General features: G+C 48.4%; 1 protein-coding gene across 4 annotated transcripts in view; it reads left to right on the plus strand.

Moving 5' to 3' along the window:
• Positions 1–14,302, plus strand: part of NF1 (neurofibromin 1) — a 69,396-nt gene extending 55,094 nt beyond the window's left edge. For 3 of the 4 annotated variants that reach the window (XM_033077935.1, XM_033077936.2, XM_033077938.1), the window contains 18 exons: positions 142–282; positions 515–794; positions 1,880–2,094; positions 2,547–2,608; positions 2,734–2,848; positions 3,616–3,717; positions 4,542–4,682; positions 4,994–5,120; positions 5,664–5,795; positions 6,315–6,450; positions 7,116–7,273; positions 8,076–8,198; positions 8,854–8,981; positions 9,435–9,535; positions 9,973–10,115; positions 10,226–10,272; positions 10,861–11,077; positions 13,321–14,302. In XM_033077935.1, the coding sequence (XP_032933826.1) occupies positions 142–282; positions 515–794; positions 1,880–2,094; positions 2,547–2,608; positions 2,734–2,848; positions 3,616–3,717; positions 4,542–4,682; positions 4,994–5,120; positions 5,664–5,795; positions 6,315–6,450; positions 7,116–7,273; positions 8,076–8,198; positions 8,854–8,981; positions 9,435–9,535; positions 9,973–10,115; positions 10,226–10,272; positions 10,861–11,077; positions 13,321–13,463 (2,511 nt within the window). In that variant the 3' untranslated portion in view covers positions 13,464–14,302. The remainder of the gene's footprint in view (positions 1–141; positions 283–514; positions 795–1,879; positions 2,095–2,546; positions 2,609–2,733; positions 2,849–3,615; positions 3,718–4,541; positions 4,683–4,993; positions 5,121–5,663; positions 5,796–6,314; positions 6,451–7,115; positions 7,274–8,075; positions 8,199–8,853; positions 8,982–9,434; positions 9,536–9,972; positions 10,116–10,225; positions 10,273–10,860; positions 11,078–13,320) is intronic. The other variant, XM_033077937.1, reaches the window with a different exon arrangement.
• Positions 14,303–20,478: the final 6,176 nt, after the last annotated feature.

Genomic DNA, 20,478 nt, shown 5'->3' on the forward strand with positions numbered 1-20,478 from the left:
TGGGCCTTTTTGCCAAAAGGTTGAGTCATTGAAATGGATGCTTCAGTTTGTGACAGTTGTTGATTGCTGTTACAGAAGTGATTCACTGTGGAAAAGTAAAGTTAACCTGACTGGTAAGAAAGGATTCTTTTTCTCTGTCAGATAACAGATCTCCTGGATGTAGTGCTGGACAGTTTCATCAAAACCAGTGCCACGGGGGGCTTGGGCTCCATCAAAGCTGAGGTGATGGCAGACACAGCTGTAGCACTGGCTTCTGGCAATGTCAAACTGGTGTCAAGCAAAGTGAGTTCCTTCCCTCTTTGCCTTCATTTCCTTTTGTAGAATAATTTCAGCTTATTTACTAATGTGACATTGAGATGTTTCCTGGTAACTCAGGACAGGCAACGATGCAAAACCCATGATAAAATTGGTTCCAAGCAGCAGAGTCATTTCAGTGTTAAGTGCTGATGGTTTTTACTGAAGTTCTGAGCTGTGCTCCCTGTTTGAGAAGAACAAAATGGTTGCTGTCTTTCAGGTGATTGGGAGGATGTGTAAAATCATCGACAAGACGTGTCTGTCCCCCACGCCCACGCTGGAGCAGCACCTGATGTGGGATGACATTGCCATTCTGGCTCGGTACATGCTCATGCTCTCCTTCAACAACTCCCTGGACGTGGCAGCACATCTCCCCTACCTCTTCCACGTGGTGACTCTGCTGGTGGCCACGGGGCCCCTGTCCCTCAGAGCTTCCACTCACGGGCTCGTCATCAACATCATTCACTCTCTTTGCACTTGCTCACAGCTTCACTTCAGTGGTGAGCTTTTTTGGATTTTCAATGACGCTGATTGCTCCTTAATTTGTTTAACAAATATTTGAGTTGTCTTTCTCTGCAAACTATTCTGAGAGTTTGAAAATAGTGGGTTTTGGTTCAGCGTGAATACAAATCAGAATGAGGATATGATCAACAAGAAATGAGTATGGAATTAAGAAATATCTTAGAGCAGGTGCATAATGTAAAGTGTTTGTATAATGAATTTTAGAAAAGGAGAAGAAAGTACCAGTGATTTTCTGGTAAGGCAAAAGAGAAACTATGTCTGTGCTAAAACTGGCTCATGTGCATCTTGTGAAGGGTTGCATAACATGGCAACAAAAATACCAATTACATAAGGGAATTGTGAAGTTACAGTGTTAAAACAGGTATTTTATCTACTGTTGTATTTCAGCAGTCCTAAAAGAATTGATCTTAGCAATTAGGCACTTCTTAGCCCAGAAGCACAATGTAAAACCAGGCTGAATTTTGTGCAGAAGAAAAATTCAAAATTTATGTGGTCTTGTCTTTAAGTGTCTGAAATCTCATTTTCTGTGTGTACATATCAGCAGGGAGAGTGGGGGCACACACACAGGTGTCTGTGCTCTGATGCACGGGGTGCTGAGCCTGCTGCTCACATGCTGGGTTTGGAGTGCACTGACATCAGCTGAAAGGTCAGAACTGTAAAGATACTCAGTGCCAGAGCAGGGCCATCATTTTCTTCTGCTTCGTGTCTTTCTTCATGTGAGTGCCAGAGCCAAAAGCAGAGTCTGCTGCAGTTTGAACTTCCAGTTCTGTCAGTACTTCAGAGCAGGAGCACTCTGGGTTTCCATTATCTGAATCACTGTGAGGAGAGCACACAGAGCCACATCTTTAGACAAGTTGCTCTGTAGCAGTCTGCAGAGTCCTTTCCTGGTGCCAGGTTTCAGCAGTCAGGGCAGGGAGCAGAGCTGCTGTGCCTGCCTGGGGCAGTGGCAGGGGGAGCAGAGCTGGGAGGGCACAGGCACCGCTTGGCTCTGCTCTCCCTGGTGGGGCAACGTGCGTTTGAATTTCCCTGCTGTAAATCTGAGATGTGCAACTTCATTCAACAGAGGAGACCAAGCAGGTTTTGAGGCTGAGCTTGACCGAGTTCTCCCTGCCCAAGTTTTATTTGCTGTTTGGGATCAGCAAGGTGAAGTCGGCGGCGGTGATCGCGTTCCGCTCCAGCTACCGCGACCGCTCCTTCTCGCCCGGCTCCTACGAGCGCGAGACCTTCGCCCTGACCTCGCTGGAGACGGTCACAGAGGCCCTGCTGGAGATCATGGAGGTGTGTGGGGACAGGAGAGGGACCCCTGGACAGGGCAGGGACCCTGGGGAACAGGGCAGGGACCATGGGGGACAGGGCAGTGACCCCTGGGGACAGGACAGGGACCCTGGACAGGGCAGGGACCCCTGGGGGACAGGGCAGGGACCATGGGGGACAGGGCAGTGACCTTGGGGACAGAGCAGTGACCTTGGGGACAGTTGGGGGACAGGGCAGGGACCCCTGGGGGACAGGGCAAGGACCCCTGGGGGACAGGGCAGGGACCATGGGGGACAGGGCAAGCACCCTGGGGACAGGTCAGTGACCCTGGACAGGCAGAAGTGCAGGGGTTGTGCCTCCTCCCTGCTGACAGCTAACAGCTGATTTCTGAGAGCCAAATTTCTTCTGCACATTCCCAATTGTACAAATACATTTTCTCCATGTTACATCTGTTCAAACCATCTAATTCTCTTCAGGCTTGTATGAGGGACATTCCAACGTGCAAGTGGCTGGACCAGTGGACTGAACTAGCTCAAAAGTAAGTCACAGACTCAAACCCTGAGCCCTCCCTGCCTGTGCAGTACACCTGAGCTCTCATCTTTTTGTTGTATTTATATTTTGTTGTGTATATGTTGTTTAATGCACTGTGCTCTTTTCTCACAGGTTTGCATTCCAGTACAACCCCTCCCTGCAGCCAAGAGCACTGGTTGTCTTTGGCTGTATAAGTAAAAGAGTGTCTCATGGACAAATAAAACAAATAATCAGAATTCTCAGCAAGGTATTTGGGTCTGTCTCATTTCCTTTGTGACTCGTAAAGCAGCTGTTTTTAGCTTTATCTTCCCATCAAATATAGAACTTGGCATAATTTTAGGATAAATCTTTCAAGCATATTCTGGTATAGAACTGATGAATTTAAATTGATTTGATGACTTCCAAATTTAAATTGAATGAGTTCCATCACTGCTGTGACTTGTAGAATATCAACAGGTCTCAGTATTGAGTTTAAAACTCCTGACACAGGTGGATCCAGCAGTCAGTATTTGAATAAATGTGACATTTTCTGTTAAGGCATTTACCAGCATGCACATGCATAGCTTCCTTTTTCTCAAAGGAAGTGAATCACCTCATGTGTTGTAAGTAAATATAGTAAAGAGCTGATTTAGATCAGAAAACTTTGAAGCAGGTGCCTGGCTTGAAAAAGATGTTCCACAAAGCAGATTGTGTCCCATAGCAAGACACAACTAAATATGTGTCCGTTAAGCATTTCATTAGAGTTTCATAGACACAAACTTGAATAGTGTATAAATGATAAAGGAGTTTTTCTACAGCTCTTATAGCCCCCTGCAGCCTGACTGTTGTGCAGCCATACATTTATTTCTGCTGTCTAAATCTCCATTTGGGAAAGTTCTTGAGAGTTGGTTTAAAATGAACTCAGGCTTTGTAAGTAATTGAGAAAAACATTTATTGTGCAGAGCTTTGATCTTCTTTTTACAAAGCAAAATGTAATTATGGTTGTATTTTTAATTGTTCTCTTTTCTCAAAAAGGGACTTGAGAGCTGTTTAAAAGGCCCTGATAATTATAATAGCCAAGTTCTAATAGAAGCCACAGTTATAGCCCTCACCAAGCTGCAGCCTCTTCTAAACAAGGTAAATCACTGGCTTTTTGAATCAACAGAAAATGTGTTTTGTACACTATGATTATGGGGATAATCTCAGAAATACAAGTGGAGTGTTGGGGTTTCTGAAGTTCACACTTCACTGTGACTCATGCATGGAAGGAGCACAGATGGGAAGTGTGGCAGATTGTGGGACCAGTGCAAGGCTTGGGAAATGCTGGGAATGTTCTGTTCTGGGCAGAGGCTGTGCCCAGGCTGTGCCCCTTCCTTCCACAGCCCCAGTGCTGCCTTCAGCTGTGTGTGCTGGTGCCTGCAGCCAGGGCTGGGGAGTGGCCCTGTGTGGGTGCTGCTGCTTCAGGCAGCCAGGGGCACTGCCAGGCTCCTGTCTGAGAGCTCACTGGGGACACAGCGAGGGCAAAGGGCCTCCTGCAGCTCCTGGGGCTCAGTCAAACTTGGGCTGGAAAAAGCTCTGCTCCAGGGACCCAGGATGTGTTGAATGCCAGTTCTTTCTGGGTCTGGGTCTGATTTTGGTGAGCTCTGTGCAGAGCTGCAGCCCCTGTTCAGATGGAGAACAGCAGACCCATTTCTGGTCAGGCTGGCACAGGGCAAGGTGGGTCTGACACTGTGAGCAAGGAAGGGATGGAGGTGAGGAGGAATGGCTTGGGAGGTGCAAGCAAGGCTGGGAATTAATTTCCTTTCTGCTGTTCACCATGAAGTGAACAGTGAGCATCTGTTCCCTTGGAATGGATGCAGCTGAGGACAGAACCTGTTACAAGGGCACAGACCCTCCCCTCTGTCCTGGTTGTCCTTCCCCTGCAGGAGCTGGCTCTAAAGTGGCTCCTTGTGTCCCTGCAGGACTCCCCTATGCACAAGGCTCTGTTCTGGGTGGCCATGGCCGTGCTGCAGCTGGATGAGGTGAACCTGTACTCAGCAGGGACAGCCCTGCTGGAGCAGAACCTGCACACCCTGGACAGCCTGCGTGTGTTCAACGACAAGGTGAGCCCAGAGCCTTCAAAGGAAAACCCCACCTCTGTCCTGTGAGCACTTGCTAAGCAACTAAACCTGAATTTGCATTAGAAATTGTTTCACTTGGATGATTTCCACAGACAAGGATGTGGAGAGAAGCTGTCATTACTGTGTTTGAAACTGGCACAGAAATGTCCAGATGTGAGCTGTGAGAAAGTGTTGATGTTTTCCTGTAGCCTCTAAAAGAGCTGTTCTGTCACTTAAACAAAAAACCCAACAAGCTTTACATGTCCTGAGTAACTTCCAGTGAGGTGCTCTTGTATTTTGTTTTTGTGGGTCAGAGCCCAGAAGAAGTGTTCATGGAGATCAGGAGACCACTCGAATGGCACTGCAAGCAGATGGATCATTTTGTTGGGCTCAATTTCAACTCCAACTTCAACTTTGCACTAGTGGGACATCTCCTGAAAGGTAAGAGTGCATGCTGCTCCTTGAGAGGAACACTTACTTCAGGACTAAAACCAAGTCAAGGGATAAAGGGGCTACACTGGGTGGTGGATTTTAAGTAACTTGGACTAATAAAGAATAGATACAGAATTAAACACACTTGGATTAAAGGACTCTGCCAGATTTCCTTTATACATCTCCTGTGAAGGCCTTCAGTGCTGCTGCTGAAAGTTCTGAACTGTCACAGGGTGCAGGGCTTCATTTGCTGCAGTCCTTCTTCCTCCAGGAGTGTCTGTCCCTGTTTGCCTGTGCTCAGGCTCTCTGGGTTTTTTAGAAGAGTGATTTGTGAGATAACAGGTATAATGTATGCACAGACATTTGAAATGATGCAGTTTTGAGGGGAGGGACAGAAAGAATTAATCTTAAATGTGCCATTTCTGGTAGCACTCTCTTACCCTTGAGATGGAATGTCTGAGAACGTGCTGGAAAGTATTTCTAAATGCTTTCAAAATATTAGTGCTTCATAAATATGGATTCAAAAGTTAAATACAATCTTTTTCTTCTTAGGGTACAGGCATCCTTCCCCTACCACTGTAGCAAGAACAGTGAGGATTTTGCACACACTCCTTGCTCTGGTTAACAAACACAGGAACTGTGACAAGTTCGAGGTGAACACCCAGAGCGTGGCTTACCTGGCAGGTAATGAACCAAACCCCCTTCCCAGCCTGGGCTGACTGAAAGGGAGAGGATAACTCTGGAATTCCTTCAGGTGCAGGTTGTTAAAATTGTACCAGCACAAAGAAAAATTGTAACTGGTGGACAGGAGTGTGGGCAGGGTAGGCACGTCAGGAAGGCTCTTTGGGGACAGCCCCTGCTCTGCAGCTCTGGGACTCCTCCAGGGAGGATGGAGATTTCTTGCTGTAAATTACTGCACTGTGTGCCTGACAGCATTCAGGTTTCCAGTGGTCTGGACATAGAAATTGTCATGTGAGGACAAATTTGTAAATCTTGTCATTGTAACTGGATGGGAAACAGAATTCTTTTTACATGGCTGTACATTCCCTAAGTGTAAGTGCAGCTCAGTGGTGTTGGTGTAACTGCACATGGATGGATGGAAGGAGTGCAGGTGGATGGAATACTGTTCCTGCTGTTCACACTGTTGCTGCTGTGGAAAGCTTCCCTTCCCTTCCCTCCCTTCCCTGCTGTCTGTGCCTGCAGCCCTGCTGACGGTGTCCGAGGAGGTGCGCAGCCGCTGCAGCCTCAAGCACAGGAAGTCGCTGCTGCTCACGGACGTCTCGATGGAAAACGTTCCCATGGACACCTACCCCATCCACCACAGTGACACTACCTATCGGTTGGTTCTCACTTTTACCCACTTTGCAGAGCCTTTCCTTGAGTGAGTGAGCTCTGGTGGCTCCTGAGCAGTTTGCTCCTTACACTGGATCAGGAGTCATTGAGAAATTTGGATGTGCAGTTTGTACAGATTTCATTTTCAGAGCTTAACTGCTCTGGAGGCTGTTAAACCTTTTGCTAAAACCTTTCTACAAGACCTGATTTAATCTCATTTATATTTTAGAAGAACATTTAGTTTGTCCTTGTAAGGACTCCATAGCATGTACCTGTCTGTGGCACTGGGAAGCCTTGGCACCTTGTTAGAGCCTGTGTGCAGCCAGGGAGATCAGCCAGGAAATGACCTGGAAGTGCCATGGAGAGCCTTGTCCTCAGCAGGGAGCACTTCACTCATCATCTCTCTTTCTAGCACTGAGATTGGAGTAGCTGGTTACTAAATGTGTTTCATCTTGCCCCACAGGCCGATTTGCTTGTGTTCTTTTCATTGCTTTATTTTGTATTTTCTCAGCATCACATTCACATCAGATTGTATGTTTGTTTTCACTAGCTCAGACATCTTTGCAAGCAGAGTAAAGATGGGTTTAAGAAAGGGCAGTTTGGCTGCTTGAGAAAACTGCCTAAATAGCACAGTTTTAAGATTTTCCTGATTGAATTTCTCTGCCCTTTCAGGACACTAAAGGAGCACCAGCCCTGGTCATCCCCCAAGGGGTCAGACAGACACCTGGCTGCCAGTTACCCAACCGTGGGACAGATCAGCCCTCGCACCCGGAAATCCATGAGCTTGGACATGGGGCAGCCTTCACAAGCCAACACTAAAAAGCTTCTAGGTTATTTACATAACTAATTATTCATCTGTCTACAGAACACCCTGGGAGGCGTTACTGGAGAAAAATTGTTCTTGTATCTGGCTTTAAGGGCTTATTCCTGATTGAGAGGAATAAGTGCAGTTTCTGCAAAATGCAAATTTCAGGGCACTGGACAGTTAAAGAGGACTCAGTTCTTTTGGACATGAAGGGAGGGAGCGAGAGAGATCCTCAAAATGTGCATGTTGAAGTGGAGAAAAAAGCTATTCCAGATCCTGAAGATTACTAGTGCCAGTTTTGTGCTCCCAGCCCTTTCCAGCAGGATATTTAGCTGCTCCATGGAGTGCTGTGGTTGGGGCTGGAGGAGATGGTCCCAGAACATGGTAGATGTGTAAACAATCTGATTTGTCCTCGTGGCTTCTCAGTGCATCATGTTTACAGCTGAGTTGCTTTGCAGAACTTGTGGAAGCCCTTTGGCATTACACAGGTGGAAGAGGAGGGGCATTTCCTTCATCCCAGCCCTTCCCTGCTTCCTTCTCAGTAACCACATCCTGGCATGTGTATTCTGTGGGGGCCAGGAGTCCATGGCATGCCCCCCTGACTAATTGCATGCTCCCTCCTGTGTGTTGTGAAGCACTCTGGAAGCTGTGATGGAGAGCGGCATGGTGTGATCGTATTTTCTGTCCCATCCCTGAGAATGGTGAAAAGGTCCCCAGATTCCTGGCAGCACATGGTAGAGAGGGGAGTAGCTTGGCCAGAAAATCGGAGAAAGTTAGAATATGGATTTAGGTTTAATGTTTTTAATTGCCTGATAAATTGTTTTTAGGTACAAGGAAAAGTTTTGACCATTTGATATCGGACACAAAGGCTCCTAAAAGGCAAGACTTGGAATCTGGAATCACAACGCCTCCCAAAATGAGGAGAGTAGCCGAAAATGATTATGAAATGGGTGAGACACAGGACTAACATTTTAAGAATAATGCTAATTATAAACACTTTGTATATCTATACAAAGGGCTGTTTCTAAATTCAGTGTTTATTTACAAGGTTACTCCAAGGTAAGGGAGAAGCACCTTCCTTAGCAGTGGCTTCTGCAGGGTGCAGCCTCCATTTCTCTGCCAGCTGCACTGGAGCTGCTCAGGGTGCAGGTGCAGAATCAGGGCAGCTCTAAAGGACTGCATGTAGGAGTGCAATGAAATAAATGGCATTTGGCCTTCTCTAAGTCAATGAGCCCCAGCTGCAAATTCCTGCAGGAGATGGAACGTGAGCTGATGCCTGGAATGCCTCTCTTCATCTTCTCCCCCATCTGCTTCCTGTGCCCCCACCCCCAATTGCAATGCAAGACCAGGGTTCTTCTCTTGTATCTGCCTGACCCTAAATTTGGTACTTACACCCCTGGGCCTGTATTCCACTGAAGAGGAAATTGGGGTTTTTGTTTGCCATCTGATGACACATCCCATGTAGTGGTGCGGTGCTGCTGCACTACAGCGCGGTCATTGTGAGCTCTGAGGTTTGCACACGACTGACTCTGCTGTGCACAACCTGATTCTGTCTTGCTTTGGGTTTATTTTGCTCTGGATGAGTTGCTCTTTTTTATCTGGCAGAAACCCAGAGAATATCACCACAGCAGCACCCACACCTCCGGAAAGTTTCTGTTTCCGAGTCAAACGTCCTCCTGGATGAAGAAGTTCTGACTGACCCAAAAATTCAAGCACTGCTGCTTACAGTTCTTGTAAGCTTTCTTCTGTGTGTTGTCTGCTATTTTCTGATGTCCTTTTATCTCCCAGCAAAACAAACATGTGTTCCTTGGAGTTTTTCCTGGCTGAGTTTATGACAAACTATTTTGTATAATAAAAGCTTATTAATATATTATAGTTTAAAAGAAATTAGCATTATTGGAATCCCAGCATAATTCAGTTTAAAAGTCATTAACTAGCAATAGAGGTGCACTGTGTTCAGCTGTACCTCTGCAGTTCCCACTCCAGGTACAATTCAGGGAGACTCAGTTGTGTAAAAACAGATGAGATACATTGATTGGCAAAATACAAGTGTCCAGCTGGCTCTGTTGTTTCCAACAGAGACATAAATCAATCTTTTCTAAGGCTGCTTTCTGCTAGTGAGAAATCTGAAGCCCTTTAGCAGAGGCTGTGGGCAGGCAGGTGCACTGATGGCTCCTTCCCTGCAGGCCACGCTGGTGAAGTACACCACGGACGAGTTCGACCAGCGCATCCTCTACGAGTACCTGGCAGAAGCCAGCGTCGTCTTCCCAAAGGTCTTTCCTGTTGTGTGAGTACCTGAGCTCTGCTTGCAATAACTCTGTACTGGCTCTGCAGAGGGCTCTGGTCCAGGACAAGCATCTGCAAGGCTTGTGTGGAGGTTACAGGCTGCAGTCTGTCCCTGCTGGTTGATTTTAATTTGTGCCCCAGGTGTTTCAAAGCTGATTTAAAGCCTGGTGCAGGTGCCCTTTGGGGGTTTCTTTAGACACCTGCTGTAGTTTTTGGAGTGAATATGTGTAAAGGAAACCCAGCTATCAGAAGCTAAGGTGAGCAGGTTTTCACAAGCTGACATCATTAGAATCCTCATGGAACAGACTTGGGAATTGTGTTCTGAAATCACTGGTGGGGCAGAAATTCCCCCTGAACTGCTGGTTGCTAAAGTCAGTTGGGAACTGCAGGTTTATTTTATGTAATGACCAAGAACTAAGCCACTTCTCCTTTCTTCAGGCATAATTTATTGGATTCCAAGATCAATACCCTTTTATCGCTGTGCCAGGATCCAAACTTGTTGAATCCAATTCATGGGATTGTGCAGAGTGTTGTCTACCATGAGGAGTCTCCACCCCAGTACCAAACATCCTATCTACAGAGTAAATACTTTTCCTTGTTTTTTAAGAGAAGTGCTGTACTGGAAGCACTATGTTGTTCCCTGTCAGGTGAGAGCTGGACTTTCATGGTGATGTTCCCTTTGTTGTTGCAGGTTTTGGATTTAATGGGCTGTGGAGGTTTGCTGGCCCTTTCTCCAAGGTGAGAGCTCTGTGGGTTCTGGGCTGTTTGGCCTTTCTGGGGCACGTTGATGCTCATAAGGGGCATCATTGTGTTAGGAGAGAGCAGAGAGCTCAGGGGCAGCTCCAGGGCTGAAGCAGGGGCTGTGATAGATGAGTCACCAGAGCGGGGTAGGAGCAGCCAGGTGTGTGAGTGCAGCTTTTCCTGCTCCCAGGGTCACTTTGTTACCTGTATCTGACAGGGTAGGGGGTTAATTTGATAAGTGATGGTTCCACAAGGGTAAATTCTGTGTTGGAGCAGAGCCCATGGAGCACTGCCCATGTCTCCAGGCATCCCAAGGGAGGTGGCCCAGGTGTGGGCTGGGGCTCTGCAGCTCCTTTTCCTGCCCCTGGGCTGCCACACTCTGAGATCACACTGACACCTGGTCTGCACTGTGTACATTTGGATTGGTCTGGACAGGGCCACAAATCAGTTTCTACAGATACATGAAATGGTCTTGAAAATATGCAGGCAAAATAGTGGGACTTGAGAGTGAGCTCTGGAGCAAAGCTCAAACTGACAGGAAACTACAAAGGAAAGAACAAACTTTTTTCTCCCCATCTCCCACAGCAAACCCAAATCCCAGACTATGCTGAGCTCATAGTGAAGTTCCTTGATGCCTTGATTGACACATATTTGCCTGGAATTGATGAGGAAACCAGTGAAGAATCTCTCCTGACCCCCACCTCTCCGTACCCTCCAGCGGTGCAGAGCCAGCTCAGCATCACTGCAAACCTCAACCTCTCCAACTCCATGACCTCACTTGCCACTTCCCAGCACTCCCCAGGTCAGTGCCTGTTCTGGGGGAAATGAGGGAATCTCCTGCTTTGGGAGCCTCCCTGGCTCTTTGGATGTGTTAATGTGTCAAACATTGGTGTGTTGTGGAGTCAAGTGAATATTAGCCTGTTCCTGAGCTGTTACCCTGTTGGCTCAGATCCTGGATTTTATCCTGCACAAAAATTATCTCCCAGGTCACTCCATGTGAAGGGAAGAGAATTAAGGGCATCAGAACAGCAGCACCTGTGTGTGGAATTTGTGCCCTGCAGGGACCCCAGGCTCACAGGCACTGGCATGGTTTGTTCAGGGGGCAGAGGAGCAGCAGGAGTAAGGCAGGGCTGTTGGAACGATTTAGGAACAGGTTTCTTAGGGAACAGACCTTGCAGTCAGTGTGGAAACACTCTGGGCAGCATCTCTGTGTCTGGAACACAGCATCAGCAGCAGCTCCAGCAGTTTGTTTCCAGGGATGAGGAGATGGTGCAGGACTGGGCTCTCTGCAAGGGAAAGAAGAATTTTGCTCTGTAAATGTCCTCCTTCCTTCTGCCCCACTTTCCATTCCCTCTTCCTTTACAGGCTGGGAGGAAGGAATTAATCCAGCTCAAACATTCCTTCCAAGTGCTGTGCAAACAGATGGCTTTTGTCAAAGGCTGGTTAAGAGTCTCCACAAACAGAGCTGGGAGCTAGGGAACTCGTTCAGGTTAGCAGTGAGTCTGAAACAACACACTGCTGGCACTCAGCACTGTTTGCTTGGAAATGAAATTTAAAACACCAGTGTGAAGGCCACGTGTTCAGCAGCACTCAGTTAAAAGAAACATTTTCAGCCAAATGAGTTTTTTGTATTATGGCTACAAATACTAAGTTGCAGATACATGAACAATTAATTTCTTGCATCTGGAAACAACTAGGCAGGATCATTGTTTATAAATGTTTTGTCTGTCACCATCTCTGTTCCTTTCCCTCCCCTTCCCTGTCTCACAGACATTATTCACTTACGTTTATTTCTTTCATTCTGTGTCTGTGAAGCTTTTCTGCCTTGCTCTAAGTCTGCAGTTTTCATGCAGCTGCCTCATCCAGGTACTCTCTTCTTTCATCATATTTGCACGAGATGCTGCTTGAGCTGCGTTAGGGCCTGGCTGTGGCATGAGGAGCAGTTTCTGACACGGGAATGGCTTCAGCAAGGGCTAAGCTGGTGCATTTCTTGGGGGGTGCCAATAATATTGGTGGTAGAGCAGACAAAGTCACCCACAGCCTTGAGAATAAATCTGGTAACAGACAAGTGGATGCTTAATGTGGAAATCACTCTGCTGCACGTGTGAAGCTAAAATGAACTGTTTGGTGTGAGCTCTTTGGAGTCAGCAGGACTCAGCTCTGACTGCAGGGACACAGGCACAGACAGTAACACAGTAACACAGCTTTGTTCTGACTTTTGTATTTGCTGTCAGACATCCTTATTTTTGCTGCTGATTGTAGTTGTATCCTCTTTGATAAAACCTCTGGTCCTGCTCTGCATTGCTGGTGCTGCACTGTCCCATGGGTGTGAGGTGCAGGTGGACACTCCCCAGACACACTCACAGTGTGGCAGTGACACGGAGGGGCTGCTGCAGGGGACAGCTCAGCAGTGTCAGCAAAAAGAGCAAAAAAGGAGCTCCTGCACTGAGCCCAGCTCTGGGCTCTTGGGTCTGCAGTGCCCAAAGCCGCTGCTCAGGGCTCTAGCACCAGGCTTTGGGTGGTGGTGTCGTGTCAGCCTGGGGTCTTCACTGAAGCACCTCAGTTTTGAGCTTGGTTTGATGGGAGATTTTTAGCAAAGCATAACAGAGTCCTGCAGAGAACATGCAAAGCTTCTCAGAAGGGCCTGAGTTTGTGGGCACAAACCTGTCTGGTGCCATCCTCATCCTGATCCCCACAAGCCTCTTCCTGCCCCTGGTGGGGCTGAACTCAGCAGTCATAGCTCTCATGAAGAGTTGGCTTCAGTTTCTCTGTGCCTATTTCCAGTCAAGACCCTCCTTAAGGAACTGTTTATTTTCTCATTAAGAGTCAGTTTGCTGGGTTGTTTTGCGTTTTCCTCCTTCCTTCACTTAAGCAGATTTTTGTTTTCAGCAGGACAGCCAGGTTTTCTTGGTTTTGCTCTCCCCCTGCCCTCGGCCGGCCCCAGGAGCGAGCGGCTCTGCAGCCCTTGCTGCCACAAACGTGTTTGATTCCCGGGGGAGCCGGCCCGGGGGCAGCGGGCTCAGCGCCGCGCTTGTGTCTCCGCAGGGATCGACAAGGAGAACGTGGAGCTCTCGCCCACCGCCGGCCACGCCAACAGCGGGAGGATGCGCCACGGCTCCGCCAGCCAAGTGCAGAAGCAGCGAAGCGCCGGCAGCTTCAAGCGTCACAGCATCAAAAAGATCGTGTGATTGTCGCTTTTTAATTTTATTTTTTATTTTTGGACCTGACTGACACGCGCGGCCCCTCGCGAAGGGCCCCCGCCGGGGGTGATGCTGCACTTGATCTGTACAGTTCCCATCCCGCAGCCGCGTTGCCAGATGATCAACTCCCGACCCAGTGCCCGAGTTAACGCCGCCATCCCCCGCTCGGCTCCGGCCGCTGCTCAGCGCCACGCGTGTGCCCCGCGGGAGGGTGGAGCTCTGCAGCGCCGCAGAGCCGCGTCTCGTTCGAATCCAAAGCCATTTCCCAGCCCCGCCGTGTCTGCCCTGGCCTCAGGTGTTCCTGCTAAGGGAAGTGTTGATCCTGAACCCTCTTTGCACGCCTCAAGGTAGTACTGGCTTCCTGAGCCAGGGAAGTTTCTCTGACCCTGGTTTTAATTCAAACCTATCAGATTTTAGCTGTGTACTTTTTTTTACCACACTGAGAAGTTCATAATAGCTGCAGTACAAGGAGCTTAACAGCAGTGGTGGATTAGGCTAAATTTCAGGTAATTAGCAATAAAGGGGGGAGGAAAAGGAGGCTGCAGGAGTCCCTCATTCCCCAGACCAAGCTTCACACACTTGGACTGTACGTGGACCAGACTGGACAAACTGGCTTTTTTTCCCAAAGCTTTTTTTTGCTTTTTTTTTTTCTGTTTTTGCTGTACTTTATCTGCCCTGAGGAAGTTGTACAGGGGGAAATCCCTGGGAACTGACCCTTGGGCTGTCATTGTAGCACCTGCTTTAGTTCTGCCCTTCCCAGCAATGTGCACCTTGGAGAGCTCCTGGCAGAATATGCAGTGGGGAATGGAGGGAAGATGGCGTGGGTTCACTGGTTCACTGGGGGGATGGTGTGTGGCAAAGCCGCCCCTGTGCTGCCCGAGCAGGGGCAGGGAGAGCCACGTCTGCTCAAGGTACATGAATTTAAATGAACTGACACTGTGTGCAATCGCAGGGGCTGGCGAGGTCACCTCCCAGGGGTGGCTCTGGGCTCCCGCGGGGTTTCACAGACCTGAGGCTGCCGTCACTGTCGGGGCGGTCGGGCATGGCGGCTGGGGACGGGCGCTGCGGTGCTGGCAGGGAGGAGCCGGTGCTGGTGCCGGTGCTGGTGCTGGTGCTGGCAGGGAGGAGCCGGTGCCGGTGCTGGCAGGGAGGAGCTGGTGCCGGTGCTGGCAGGGAGGAGCCGGTGCTGGTGCCGGTGCTGGTGCTGGTGCTGGCAGGGAGGAGCCGGTGCTGGTGCTGGTTCTGGTGCTGGCAGGGAGGAGCCGGTGCTGGTGCCAGTGCTGGTGCTGGCCCCGCTGAGGGTGCCGCGGCCCCGCGGGCACGGGTGGGCTGAGTTGAGACGAGCTGGAGTTCAGGCTGGGGCTGTGTCCCTGTGGGCTCACACAGCTCCTGCTCAGAAACAGATCCCCTTGCCAGTTTCAGATCCCTCTGCTGTGGTAGGAATTAACAATCCTTCAATGGCTTTAAAGGGAAGAAAAAGTACAGTAATTTTACAATTATAAGCCGCACCATTTTGACAAAAATTTTGGTCCGAACCCAAAGAGTGGCTTATAATCAGGTGCGGCTTATATATGGATAAAGAACGAAAAGTTGCTGTTTTAGTTTGGAGGACAGGTGTCTACTGAGAAAGGCAGGAGCCTCTCTTTGAAATGGAGAATGTAAACCCCCTCCCTCCAAATTATTGTAATTTTGAAATCAAGGGGCTTTCAGGCAAAGATATGGGAATTAGGAATAACAGTTCTGTACTAGGGAAATTAAAATAGAAATACAGTACTACAAAGAACAAACCCAAACCCTGACACAGTCAGAGTACAGCCTGACACCCTGTCAGGCAGGGTGTTGGCAGCAGTCCCATCCCATGGTGGCTGCATCCTCCTGCAGTGACAGATGTGGCTCAGCTGGAGCAGTGCTCCTGTACAAGGTGCAGTTTCCCTCCGGAGCTCCAGTGGGGATGTGGAGCAATCCGGTTTTCCTCTGGAGTCCAGTGGAGAAAGGGGCTCCCTTAGTGTCCCAAAACCTCTGTTTTTATCTTGGTAAGAAATGTTGGTCTCTTCCCCCTGGCTGGAGCAACTCCCAATGGGATGCAGTAATTTTATCAGTCCCACAGTGGGACTCAATGGCCATGAGCAGAAAATGACTTGCTGGAGGAAGGATGGGCTGTGAAAAGATAAAGAACACTGCCCTGCCTGGTTTCAATGGATGCCCATTAGCAGAATATCTGCCGTTGAGATCAGGATCACTGCCCCACCCTCAACAGATGGTGATAGAACAGATACACCTGGACATGCGGCTTATAATCGTGAAATTACTGTACATCCATTAGGTAAAAGCCAGTCCTCCAGTGCAATCGTTAGTGGCTTTCAGTAAATCAAACTCCACAGCTAAATTATTAGAGAATGGTACAATTAAGGGTTCCAATTTATTGCTATAGCACATAATTCCCATGTATCCACACAGTAACAATGTAACATTTATGTAAATAAAAATACCTTTATTGTATTGATTCATAAAATAACAATTTCTTTAATTTGTTTACAGTCCTGGAAAAACTATGAACACAAACTTCATATGCAAATGGTTTGCCAAAACAAGGGGAAAACTTAGAATTAGCAGTCATGGAGAAAACAGGCTAGAAAGGTGAAGTGGTGCAATACCCAAATCCCCTCAGTGGGGTGGTGCAGGCGCCAGGGCAGGAACGTGGTCACTGCTGACACACACTGGGGGCTGAGCTGGGCCCAGGGACAGAGCAGGGGCTCAGGCCTTGGGTTTGGGGTCCCCAGTGTTCCAACCATTGTCATCCCACAGCTCAGATGGTGAGGAGCCACCCCCGGTGTCACCAGGGTTGGCACTGGGCTGTGCCCAGTCGAGCTGGTTCCAGCCCTTCCCGTTTTGCTGAGGACAAGAGTTGTAGAAGCTGAGGATTTGTATGTAGGAGGAAAACAAGAATCTCTTGTAAAGGTGGTGTGCTGTTTACAGTTGTTTCTCGTGTGAGCAGGTCTCCTGCAAACAGGAACAGGAATTCCAGAGAACTGATTTTGTTTGGGCAGAGAGCAAGCCCTCCCTGTTGTGCACTGCCCGTGTCAGAAGTGTCCATCAGAGCTGCTGCGTTCCCTGCAGCACAGAGCGGGGGGAGCAGAGGGGACAGGGATGAAAGTCACCTTCCCTGTGAGAACTGTTCCAGGCTCTCAGTCCCAGCTGAAAAACCGGTCCCTTCACAAAGTCAGTGAACAAAACTGAATTTCCTCTTTCCTGGAAGGAGGGAGTCTGTTGGAGTTCTCTCTGTATGAGAGGTTCAGTGAGAGGGCCTGGACTCTGGCAGAGCAGAGGTATCAGACACCTGTGGCAGGTCATGGGTGAAGTGGGGTGTAAGGACTGCTGATGGCCAAGGTTTAATTTGGGATGGTGTGTGCCCCGACAGACAGGAACGTTGTCTGCTCGTACTGGTGCTTGGGAAGCTTGTGCTTGGCTCCCAGGGAACTATGGCCTTTGTGTAATGATTAAACTCCCATCAGTAATTAGTTGTTGAGTGCCTTACTGTCACTGCATTGCTCTCCCTCTCCCGCCAGCAGCTGCTGTTGGGATTTGCCTCTTTTTCTTTCTCACATCCTCCTTTCTTTGTTCTTTCCCTGTTTGAGCACTCTCCATCCCATTCCATCCCTGGGAGCTCTGCTCCATCCTTCCTCCACCTGCTGCTCTGTTCTCTGGTGACCAGCAGGTTGTTGCTGGTGACAGTGTGGGTGTGAGCCCTGACCTGACCCGTGGGAGCCCCATCCCAGGGTCCCCAGTGCCCTCTGGCAGTGGCTGCTCCAGCCTCTGCTGCTCCAGGCTCTGCTGCAGGGCTGGAGCTGCAGCCTGAGTCCCTGTGCTCTGACAGGAAAACTTAAAATTCCCAAAAACCCGATTGGAACACGTGGACCATGTAAGGCCCTCCCGGGGAGCGTGCGTGACCCTGCTCAGAGCCCGTCCCCTGTCCGCCTGGGCACAGCTCAGTACTGTAAAGACAATTCCCATTCTGTTTGTGTTTGTGTTTTCCCTGACTTCAGGATAACTCAGTAGTATTTGAGTAGTGCATAACTGACCTGTATTGATGCCGATGTTCCTGCTTTACCGTGCATGAGGTTTCCCAGGACAGGGAGCATTTCCCTGAGTCTCGTGGGCTGAGCCCCTGGCCCGTGCTGGGGCTGCCTCTGGCCCAGGTTGGGGTTTTAGGTTTTAGGGCTTTTTCTGTTTCATTCTGAGGTTAATTTTTTCCGAAGTCACAAAGCACGTCCTATTGTTATGCAACAAACCACAGACAGTCACTCAGAGTGTTGGTCCCACCTTTTTTTTTATGCAGTATATTCACCTGTAAATAGTTTTTGTGTAAAATTTGACAGAAAAGTATATTTACTACACTGTAAATACATGTGACAATATATTGTATTATTTTGCTTTTTTTGTAAAGCAGTTAGTTGCTGTATATGTATAACATACAAATTTGATTATTCTAGTGTTAGTAACTGTTAACTACTCCTCCTCCCTCCTGCTGGTGCGTTCTGTCATTTAAACCAGAAGCTGTGTCCGACACACTCACCCTGTGTATGATCTCACTGCCTGCCCAGGGTTCCGTGAGCCCGGCCGTGAGCCTGGAGAGCCCGCTGCTCCCTGCACCTGTGGGGCACAGTGATGGAAACCTGGTTTCAGATAATTATTGTTCACCCCATTCTCCCCTCATGTATGTACTTCCCCCTTTTTTTTGAAGTAAAATGTAAATTGAACCTGCTCCCAGTTGTTCGGAGGTCATTCCCGGGGCTGCGGATGGAGGTGCTGGATGCTGATGTCCTCTCTCTCTCTGTTGGCACACTTTGGGTGGGTGCTTTGGGGCTGAACCAAGGGATCCAGCCCCGTTCCACAGCCCAACCCCCTATTTCTTCTGGGGAAAATTAAAATTCCAGTTAAAATCCAGTGTCTGGGGTTTGTCTTCCCAGACTGGTGCTGCTCTGGGTGTGGGATCCTGCACAGATCTGAGATTGCCTGCGGTGACTGAGGAAGAAGAAAGTCCATTATCATGAATTTCATGTCACTTCAATAAGATTATCATAACTGAATAATAAATCAGAATATTTCTTTTTAAAATGTAAATTTAATATTGTAATAAAACAGCTGCTTGGTCTTTAAAGAACAATTCAGTATAATTTGTCTATTTGAGCTTTTTTTTGCCTAGAAGCTTGAGGTTTCAGCTGTCAGGCAACTTCTCTGACAAATGATTAATCACATCTATTTTTCTTTTAGGGGGATACATTACTTTCCCATTAAAAATGTATAAGTACTTATATTCTGGCTTTGTGAGTCGTAAAAGGATGTAAAGACACATTAAAGTGTGACTGCATTGACTTCTTCTGAGACATCTTATTGTTCCTGCACAGTGAACAAACAGAGCTGCAGACACCTGGACAGGTGATTCCTGTTGTGCTCCTGCTGCCAGCTGGGGCTGCACAGTGGAAGAGCAGCAGTGTGTGAGCTGTTAAATTGCATTTTCTTTACTTTGGAGGAAATGTTCCCTAGTTCTGAGTTGGACCTGGAGCAGGAGCCAGCTCCTGAGCAGCACCTGCTCAATCACTGCTCTCACAAACATTCCTCAAGCTCCTCTTCTGGACAGTGGAGCCTCCCTGCTGCTTGGGATCACAAATACACTGTAGCCACAGGGAGGGAATGAAAGGAGAGTTTTGTTTTAGTTACATATACAGTCGGAAAAACTGTATTTAGGGGAAAATTGCACTGTTGGAGCAGGCAGTTCTAAGGAAATAGCTCCAAAATCCCTGCCCAGCTGATGCTGCTGAAATATTTTACAAAGGAAAATAATGAAGTAAAAATGCAGAACTTACTTGAACCTGGGGAGTGAATTCTGTTCTGGAGATAAAAACTGCACAAGGAAGAAAAGAAAGTTGTTAATGGCTGAGCCCAGGATGGCTCAGAGCTGGTGGTGAAGCTGTCCAGGTGAGATGGGTGATACCTGCTCCCTTAGGGCCTCTCACAGGACTGGGTTCTGCTTGGTCACTTGTGCCATCACCAAGTGTGTTTTATGTGTCTGTCCCCCCTAAGGTCCCTCTGAGGACAGGGGACAGGTGATGGATGAGCCACCTGAGCTACCTGTGTCACAGAACTAACTGCCAAAGCCAATTCCTATGGCACTGAAATGCCTTTCCCCTATCAGAGAGGATTTTCAGGTGTGAATCCTTTGTGCCTTCCAACAGGGGCTCTTCAGTTGGCTGTTCCTCTGCTTAGCAAGCTCTCAAATGAAAATTACTCCCAGGCTTGTGTGGGTGGGAAGGGTACAAAAACAACTCCCATGATGTGACTTGTTCAAACAAGTATGGGTTTGTTCTTCAAAGGAATCATTAAAAACCTCTGATGACGGGATCTTCTGGGCTATTTAAATGATGGTGCTATAAATAGCCAGGAGTAACTATATGCTCAAGAAAATCCCCCTGAATTATTAAATTGTATTTTTTTTTCTCATGGCTTACTGTCCTTCAGACAAACTGGAAATGTCTGTTCTGCTGCCTCCACCCCCAGTTAGGTACTGAGAGAGCAAGGTCTGCTCAGGAGAGCTGGCTGAGCAGCGAGACAGTGCAAATGCTGAAGAGCTGCTCATCCAGCCCTCCTCCTCCTCCTCCTCCTCCTCCTCCTCCTCCTCCTCCTCCTGGGCTGTGAGGGCACAGGGGAATGAAATGGCCAAGTGCACAAGAGGTTTCAGCAGTCCTGTCCCCATGTGTGTCTCACAGGCTGTGGCTGTGACCTTGACAAATCCCTGCCTGTTTGACCACCAGGCACTGAAAACGCTGGAATTGCCCAACACCAACAGCCAAGGGTGGCTGTCGGTTGGGAATTCTTAACGGACAAACTTCGGAGATCCTCAGATTAGGGACACCAAAAGGGCAAAGTCTCAACACCGATGGATTTTTCCACTTCGTGTGTGCCACACATTGTAGTTTCTAAGTGGGTATTTAGTATTAATTCCCAA

This window comes from Catharus ustulatus, chromosome 22 (genome assembly GCF_009819885.2).
Source record: "Catharus ustulatus isolate bCatUst1 chromosome 22, bCatUst1.pri.v2, whole genome shotgun sequence".
In the NCBI taxonomy this organism is placed as follows: Eukaryota; Metazoa; Chordata; class Aves; order Passeriformes; family Turdidae; genus Catharus; species Catharus ustulatus.